Genomic DNA, 9,423 nt, shown 5'->3' on the forward strand with positions numbered 1-9,423 from the left:
CGAAATGTGTGGACCTTAAATAACAAAGGTTGTTATTGACCAATTAAAGAACAGTTTCATCGTTTTTAACCGACCGTCAACAATTTTGAAAAGGTGCCCTAAAAACTTAACAAAATAATCACAATTTCGGTTCATTTTTGACCACCTTTAATATGAACAAAATCGCCTTTCAAAAGGAGGTCAGGTGATTTTTTTGTGAAGTACGGTACTTCAAACTGTCGCAGGGCTTGCTTTGGATACCGCAATTAAAAGCCCCGCCGACATTCCGCAAAAGTGGTATATTTGACGATCGGGAATGTCCTCCACGTATCAAAATCATCGTGACCAATATCAACACAATATATTGCAATGGAAAACACTATCCGTGCTACTTAAGCTTGCCTCAATAGAATACGAAAACACCATGCTGACCATCTCGTAAACCCTATGTCTCACACTAGAGCTAGCGCTATCTCATGTACGCGCCTAAAGCACATCTGCAATCTATCTATAAGAGTTAAAACTTAATTGCCAACAAAATTTGAATAAATCCATTACTTTTGGCGCTCTAACAAGGCCATGAACAAGATGACATCATATTGCCTATACGAATTTACACCAAACAGCACTTCACGCGATCAACGACTAACATTTTTTAACGTCAATAACTTTGACACTTTAAAGAGTGCGGGTACTTAGTAGTCACTCAGCAGTCGATAGGTCACTTAATTTGGTTAAGGTCAATGTCTAGCTCTCGCATCGCTACTGCTTTTGCACTTCAATTGACCAAGCAGATCAAAAGGTGCGCTCAATATTTATGCAATTTTCACATCTTCAAAGGTTGATTGTATGCGATGCGAGTCACATCTTTGAGTAATTTTTTAGAACGTCGCCCCTTTTTAGGAGTCGTGTAAGCCATGTCAAGCGCGTGCTGAAGGGTTCTATTCATTACACTGTAACCCCGCTCTACCCGGCCCGGGGATTGAACATTGGACCTCCGGGTTCTAAAGTGAACAGCATTCCACTGCGCCACACGATAGATTGATCCGCATCTTTGGGAAGGCCCTCGATGAGAACGATACTAACTACTGTTAAAAAGATGTCAGCCTACATCTCTGCTATTGAGATTCCTAACCCTCAAATATAGCCAACACATTCATTTTTACTTTGACAAAATAGGTTTCGAGCGCTTGTGGTAATTATCAGAGGAACTTTAAGAATTCTCGATATCTGTCGCTTTAGCATTGAAAATATGTCCTGCTTAAAAAGGGGCAACTTCTTGAGCGCAATACAGGATTCTAATATTTGCAAAAATTACAAGCTGTTTTTTTCTCTGCTTACCCCAAACTCAAGTCCATGTCTATATTAATTATTCGTGTCAGTAAAAGGGGATTTTTTCAACTTTGCCCTTAAAGATCTTAGCATTTAAATGTAGAGAGAAGTATTGCTAAAGCCCTGTACGAGCTGATGGTATTTCTTCCGACGTCTGATTGAGCCCCGTTTGGAATTGTAACATATCGTAGCTGGTGAAAAGCTTGAGGCGAACGGTTTCCCTATTGGGGCTTGGCAGACAAAATGTGGTACGCAATATATTCGCTTACTATATACTTACGAGCTGTACGGTGCCGTGATCTACGCGGCAGGGTGTCGCAATATAAACGAGCACATAGTGCACAATTTCATCCGGGGGGAGCGAATGAAAAAAATGCATCTTCATTAACGGACGGATCTGCCGTATGTATCTCGATGACGACAAATTCTTCGAGGCTCATAGAGACACAGTGACCAAGAATGCCCACGGCTGCACTACCGAAAATAGCTTGTAAATGATCGGGTGTTTGAGCCACCTTTCTCATCCGTTCGATGAAACATGCGGTCGGTAATGAAGAGAATTTATAATGTGTTATATGCTCTCGAGGGTAAGCAGTGAAAAGGCAATGTTGGCAAACGAACTTCCGCGATGATAAAGGTTGCAGCGTTACGCACCTCACTGCTTCCACCGATCTTGCTACTAATAGCTGGATTCAGGCTGCCGTTCAATAGTGATGAATTAAAATTATTGCCATTGTCATCAATGATGACGAAAATTGCAGGATGTCATTTCATGCTAATCGTAGTGAAATTTCGCTAAACGTTCACAATTTAACGATGCCTTAGATAACAAATCCACCGTGATGTATTGGGGTTAAAAAGGGGGGGTGATGGGGATTTATTTTTATAATAGTTAACATACACATTACACCATTGATCCCGGACTGAGGGCAAATGCAACGAGCATACCTTGCACCTTGCGCAGAAGACTTAAAATATTCGCATATTGAAACAATCGAAGGTGGGCTCGTACTTCATTCGGGAGCTTAACTGAGAATTAAGCGTAACAAAAAACGCCGGTTGCTATTTTGAGAGAGAAATATCGTTGAAGTTAAGTCTACTTAAGTACTCTTTACTCTTAATGTACCCATTACTGAGACTTTGCTATCTACTTGGCATCTGGCTAACAGCCCACGTGTAAGACGAATCTCTCCATTACGGAGTCACCTTCATTTTGCAGAACCAGTACTTTGACACTACAGTAAACAGCAATATAAACGTGGTCACGCGAAACTCGAGCAATTGTACAATGTAGTTTTTAGCAAAACTGTACAGAAAAGAAAGTGTACTTACGCTGTAAAACAGTACAAAATCATTACTCCTCTCGCACCAACATGTGGGCCACAAAGGGGCTCACACTTGTTCTGTATTCTTAAACCAATCAAAAAACTCATTGATCAGCAGCCACTAATCTTTTCTTTGTTTTACAACACTCCTTGCACTCTACAGTGCCTGATTTTGAGCGCATATTTTTTGTACCGGGTAGCCTATCTGTTATGTGTAAGCACACGGCTAAGTAAGCCTTCAGGAAATGCGCTGTTCTTGCCACCAACAACCTTGATGCAAAACTCAGAAAGTCGCCAAGGTGCTCCGTGATGAAAACAATCTTGGCGACTTTACAAGTCATGGCCAGACACTTCCACCCTTACCTGTAGACATCCAACTTGGCCCGTCTACAAGCAGATAGGTCACACCGGCTCTTGTCGAACTTATCGTATCGAAATTACGGGTCAAGCCATTTCTTTTTTTGTCATCTGCAGTGGATATCTTACATGCCCATGCGAGCAGATCTTGCGCTATTTCGAGAGCAAAAAAACAAGATGTCGGTCTGCGAGTGTTTTCGACCCCACAAGTCATTCTCCTCAGGATTACCGCCTACGCTTGGAGCTTCAACCTTTAGACCTATCCGTACCCTCCATGTGGACTGAACGTTGGATCGCCATGGCGATAAAGCTGATGGGCGTTGCACTCAGTCTAACACTGGATGAGAAAACCGTTTTGTATTACCTCCACAGTCTTGCAAGCTAACTTTAGTGAAGCAAATTTGAGCGTTGTTTGATGCTTGGCTTAGCGAGGTGCAAAGCACATGAATGTCAAGGAGGTAATTCATCACCGCTACCTTCTTTCTGGCAGCAGTCCCGCTAATCTTCAAAAGGCAGCTGTTACAGCTACTGGCTAAGCATCAAACTTGTAAGAAGGTCGGTTAGTACACACCGAAGGGGGAGGCGCTGCGACGGACGATCAAGTCTTTTTTCCAGGGAGATTTTGCGTCGAATCATGAGTGGCCACGGCCTCAAGACATTTTGTCCGATGAAAGGCCAAAACGCTCATGGGCTTTTGAATGGAGGAACCCGTTTCACTTTACCGCAATCTTAAATAAATCCTGGTACACCCAATCGGCCCACGTGGTAGTATGCCCCACCATGTAAATCGCCACTGCCCTTTCGACGGCTGGCTATCAAATGCTCTCTGTTGCGGCGGCCAGTCTCATCGCGCCAAAAAGGTGTGCATTTGGCTGAAGCTGATATGGATTGCTCTTGTCCCCTGTTTGGGCTAAGCAATGACACTGCGTTTTTCAGCAGTTTAGAATTGTGTATCAAAGGTTTGCTTAGCTACAGACGATGATAAATACAATACTTTGCCTCCAACGGATTTCAGCACATTCTACTGGCATGTATTGTGATGTGGAATCAGCGCGTCCGCATTTAGGCATCGATCATGAATTTCTGTCAATGAAAGTGAACCTCAACCTTTCGTTTTGTAACGACAGTGTCCGGAGTGATGGAATAGGGTCGCGACTTTGTCTTACAGACCGTTGAACTTTGTATTTAGGTAAATTACCAGCCTTCAAGCGAACCTTTTACCGGACTGCACCTTAAATCATCTTTTACCTGTCTGTTGCTTTTGAAAATTTTCGGATCTTCATTTTTCTCCTGCCTCTTACTTTTTCGTTTGGATCTCAGCTAAAGTATTGCACACAGCGCGAATAAAGCTCAATCTCATTGAAAACAGTGCTTGATTTGCTACGAAGTCTAGCCGGGTTGCTAATAGCAAGAATAACTTATTTCACACACCAAGGCCGGAGCCACTTTATGGCGGTATCGAAGAATCTCTAGGGTCAATCTAGCAAGAAATAATCATCCAAAATCTTGCAGGGGTATACACTGTGCTATTAAATGCAGACTTAATGCGTGAGGACAACTCGCTCCAGCTCCGCAGTCTCTCCGTGCATGTTTCCAAAAAAGATCTACACTCACGCGTGTAACGCATTCCATATAAACATCTGACTGCGAGTAATTAGCTGTTGTCATGCTGAACAAAGTCTGGAAACCATTGTTTTAAAGCGCAGATTTCTATTGGCCTGTCAAGCCAAGTTGGCGAAACGTTTTGTCGCGAAACAGCTAAGCCACATTTTCTTCGTTTACATTATCGCTACCAGCGAGGACACGAACCATCTTTCTTAGAGTGTTTACAAGTCGGGATACCGGACGAGGTTTTTGGAAGATTCAAAAATGTTGATCCCTTCGCTTTTTGAAACTGGCGTGCTGGAGAAAGGAGCCGTTCATGTGATAATAACATTACTTGCTGGCACGCCTTTCATGTGCACATAATGTGGTTCCTCACAGGCACTTATTTGCGCACATACACTGAAGCGCCGCTCGCAAGTGTATGATACTTTTTTCGACATCCGGTTTTTAGTTTTCTTCACGAACACGGACGTATCAAACATCAGCATTGGTTTGTGCATGAATTGGCAAGAACAACAGCGTCACCCGACGGCTGAACGCTCGTGCATAAGAAAGTTCCAGTAAAAAATCTCACAGAGCATCCCGCTCGGAGTACTCATTGCAATAGGAGAGATCATGGTGTCGATGGTAATCATCGACTAAATCGAAGGACGTGGAGTCTTGTTGATCTGCAGCATATACTATAGCGGAGCCGGCATTTGCAATAGTATTTTGGCAAATATGGCTTTTATAAGGCATAAACAATTCGATATATGCCGATACATACAAAGTGACGCCGAAAATATATATACTTTTTTCTTGGTGAAATTGCTTCATACTGTGCGAGGAAGAAAGTGTCACTGGCGTCACAATGTTACCTTGGAAAATAGACATTGCTGTACGTCGCAATATTTGTTCCAAGAACTAAGTCAATTTTCAATGCACTTCCCTATGCAAGGATAGCTCGCTTTGCGTGTCTTTTGCCACCGCGTCGCAATATTTTTACAACAAAGAATAAAACTGTTCTGAATGATGCTTGAATACTCCTGATACATTGTCCTCAATGACGGACTAAACCCTGAGGATGACGAGCTCAGACTTCCTTGTCCTAACTGTTCATACTCGATTGCCTTACCGTCTTAATATTCAAGATCTCTCACAGAGGAAGCGAAGGGATTACCACAATCGCACCGTTCACAGGTATATTTTTTCCCGCAGAACCAAAGAGCAAAAGCTCCGTATAACACTCATCCACCAGGTGCTGCTTATCCAACTGTAATGTCACATTATTGCAAGATAAAATCAACCATCCACTAACCAGGTCTGGCCCTTATACTTGTAACTTATAGTCGCCTTTCAACACCACCGAATCTTGCACGAGGGACTACGATATCCAGTTCCTTACTCTCCAATAGCTCTGACATAGGAGATATCACCGTATAGCTTTTATTTACCATTGCGCCCGAGATAACGTCTGGACCGTCGTTAATTCTCTTCTTATCAGCAATAGAAGATAGATACGTTGCTATTCAATTGTTCCCTTGGCTAGACCTAGGACCACCGCTTAATGCGGCTTACGCCTTCCGACCGCTACCTCAAATACTCATCAATAATGAGTATTGCTTACTAGACAAGTCATCAATTTTATTTTAACCCAAAACTATCATAGCTTCAAACCAGCATCAGAAGCCTTTCTACTCCGTTGAAAATTGTTCATCACTCACTGAAGCTTTATTAGATAACCATTAGAATTGAGAACACGCGCAATTAAAATTAAACGGTCGCCTCGTTTGAGGCTCGCGTATCTAAGGCACCGTTACGTCCCCAGGGCCTTCGTCACGCATTCTCGGCTCAATGAGCCCTGTGTCTATGACACGAAAAGCTCCCAGCTTTGCTGGTTCTGAGACCGCCCACGGGTAGAGCCTTTCTTCGTCTCCTGCACGCGGTACAACTCCGGGCAGTACGTCCGCGGCTCTACGGGAAGCACGTCTTAAGCCCTCGGCAACTGGGCACCGCACACCGAGTCCGACATAGGCGACACATCTCCTCGTCGAGGTTCCGGGGGATGTCGACTACGAGTCGGATCCTCCTTTCCCAGGATGACAAGAAGAGGAGGGCGAGGTGTGCAAACGGCGCGACGTGGGCCCTAGTCGAAACTTGCGGACACCGTGTCTGTTTCCGACCTCTCTTTTTTTTAGGCAAGGGGTGTTTTAGCAATTGTATTGACAAGGCAAGGAGCAGCAGTTGGAGGCTGCACACACATGCGCTCATTTCCACGTTCAGTCTCTGAGCCAAGTGAAGAATACGGCTTCCACACGTCGACTTCCGCAACTAAAGCGAAAGCCACGGTCACTCGATCGTTAGGCGTCTACAAAGTCGCTCCCCGGTCACTACACAAGCTGACCATGGACAGCGGAAAGCTCTGCAAGCTCACTTTTTGATACCACAACAGATCCCAATGGGGTGGAAGCGCGCTCGACCTCAAGCTCAAAAACGAGGTGCTCCTGCTCCCGCATTGCGTTTTTTCCGGTGGTGGTAGCCCCTGCTGAAACCGCTGCAGATGATAATAGGCTCTGTGAGCGATAAATGTAGTGAAACCAGAAACTTTCCTAGCTGTCTTACTTACATCGGAGCCACATGGAAGTGGACGTGCGCGTTGAACGCCATCTTCGATTCGAGTTTGTCAAATTTAAGGCACAACGCCGATTTCCTACGTATTGTCGCCCTGCGTCATATAAAGTACTCTATCACGCCCCCGCGAGCTCTGTAATTTCTTAGCTCATGACTCTTCGGCTTCCCGGGCTACTGCGGAGAAGCGCGTAACGTACGACGAGGCGAGGTGTCATGATCCTTCTGATCATAAGTACCCACGACGTCTGGGCAGTCTTGCCGAAGTGGCACCTCAAACCCCCACAATTTCTCGGAGTTTGGGTGTCCCCGCCACTTCACAAGATTTTGGGTTCGACCCAAACGACGCCTACGACCAACAAGACGCTCCGCGTGATAGAGGACGTTACCATTCTCGTCGAGAAGTGTCGGTGGTAGATGATGACAACCTGGTCGATCGCCGTCCGGTGACTCGCGATGGCCTTCGAGCTCTTGAGGACAAAGTCCGTCGTCATCGCCATTCCGTTAAGCTTCTTGCCGAGGTCGCATACCGCTATGCGGTAGACCACAAGATCCTGGAGCACTTTGTGCACTGACTGTCTCACGTTGAAAATTATCACGCTCTGACGGAGCGGCTCCTTACCGTCGAGCAGACGAATGCGTCACTTTGTGCGACCTTGCGCCGTTAATAATGGAAATTGTTGCATCCATTCCCAGAACCAGATTCTGGGTGGCCGAGTGCTTTTGTGCGCCGCCCCGGCACCAACGCTTTCGCGTTCACTTGCACCGGATCCAGGTACAGCAAGCCCACATAAAACACCGGGTTGGTGCGCATCCTTCTCGGAAGGTGTAGCGTACACGCAAGGCCTCGCTTAGCCACGACCTTAGGAGGTCCGATAAACCACCTTGGACGGAACTTTGTCTAAAAGATGGCAGAGGATGCATGGATAGAAAGGGTTTTAGCATTTATTAATAAAACCAGATCTCCGACCTCAAAGTTTTTAACATTTCGTCTACCTCTTCTGTCTGATATTTCTTCTGCATGTCTTGGCTTTCAGCCATAGCATCGCGAACGTGTCGTAAGACACTCAGTCTAGTAAACAGGAAGTCATCGACTTTTTGACAAACAGTGAAGGGAGTTCTAGCCACTCGGTTATTCCTCCCCTACCAGGCCCTGAGCTATAGGATGGCGGCGTCAGCGGGACGCGAAGATGAACGAGTCCCTGTACGAGTAGCCGGTAGACGAATGCACTGCATTGTTCAGAGCGAACTCCAAGAATGACAGCATGGCGCTCCAGCATCTCTGAGTCTCAGCGAAGAACGTCGTCATCGACGCAATTCACGCGCTCAGTTTGACCATCGGTCTGCGGATGGTCCGCTGTTGACATAGTCAACTTGGTGCCCAACACCCTTAAGATCGCCAACCAAATCTACCAGTGAAGCGTGAGTCTATGAGAGCGACAATCGACTCCGGGATGCCATGATGCCGAAAGACACGATCCACAAACGTCGTCTCTGTAACCACACCGTTGATGGTGTCCGGCACTGCCGCAAGATGAGCCATTTTGCTCGAACGGTCGACAAAGACCACCACACCCGTGTTGTCTGCCGAGTCCTTTGGCAGACCAAACACAAAGTCAATACTACAAAGCATGACTAAGCTGGAATCATCAAGTTAATTAGTATAAGGAATCCCTTCGCCGAGAGCGGAGCTACTCCGTGGGAATGTCACGGGGACGCAAGTAAAAACATACTATTTATAAAAGATGGTCGAAGTCTGTCAAGGCAGGAAAATGTCGTGTAGAGATGGACCCAGAATCATGAAGATCTTAGTTGATAATAGTTTTATGATTGGCCAAATGGTAGTTATGCATCGGGTGAACATACCGACCTACAATTTGCTGAACCTGAAAATGAGATCTGTTCCGCCAATCAAACTCAGCTGACAAAGAACAACACGACCGACTCAATCTTGATGAGTGGGAGCATATCGCTCTAGCATTTTAGACGCTTTACTTATGTGTTTTATGTGATATATCCCGCCACAGCATTAAATTGTTCTGGATATGAGTCTTGAATATTTTGTTGTGGACATATCTTAAATAGTGTCCGGTGCCTAAAACAAAGCCTGGCAGAATATTGCTATCAGACGCAGATCTTGATACGAGTTGATCACCACAGGTGCAGCGGGGCTGCCGTAGCTTTGCGCTTAGAGGAAGCGTAAGTTAGGTCACCGACC

The 9,423-nt window shown here is 45.5% G+C and overlaps 3 protein-coding genes across 3 annotated transcripts in view; all 3 read right to left on the bottom strand.

The window, feature by feature from the left end:
* Positions 1-3,722: 3,722 nt before the first annotated feature.
* On the bottom strand, positions 3,723-4,276 carry PHALS_03233 (uncharacterized protein; the record flags this gene model as incomplete). The annotated part of the gene is made up of 2 exons (XM_024721858.1): positions 3,723-3,903; positions 4,242-4,276. 2 exons carry the CDS (start codon positions 4,274-4,276, stop codon positions 3,723-3,725), a joined length of 216 nt encoding a protein of 71 aa, XP_024572993.1.
* A 1,457-nt stretch (positions 4,277-5,733) lies between these two features.
* PHALS_03234 (uncharacterized protein) lies at positions 5,734-6,034 on the bottom strand (the record flags this gene model as incomplete). The annotated part of the gene is made up of 2 exons (XM_024721860.1): positions 5,734-5,906; positions 5,983-6,034. 2 exons carry the CDS (start codon positions 6,032-6,034, stop codon positions 5,734-5,736), a joined length of 225 nt encoding a protein of 74 aa, XP_024572994.1.
* A 2,561-nt stretch (positions 6,035-8,595) lies between these two features.
* The window catches only part of PHALS_03235 (FOG: Transposon-encoded proteins with TYA, reverse transcriptase, integrase domains in various combinations), a gene marked incomplete at both ends in the record, with an annotated part of 4,697 nt that continues 3,869 nt past the window's right edge, over positions 8,596-9,423 (bottom strand). The window contains one exon of the mRNA XM_024721861.1: positions 8,596-8,840. Within this exon, the coding sequence (XP_024572995.1) occupies positions 8,596-8,840 (245 nt within the window). The remainder of the gene's footprint in view (positions 8,841-9,423) is intronic.

This window comes from Plasmopara halstedii (assembly GCF_900000015.1).
Source record: "Plasmopara halstedii genome assembly, contig: Scaffold_210, whole genome shotgun sequence".
Taxonomy (NCBI): domain Eukaryota; phylum Oomycota; class Peronosporomycetes; order Peronosporales; family Peronosporaceae; genus Plasmopara; species Plasmopara halstedii.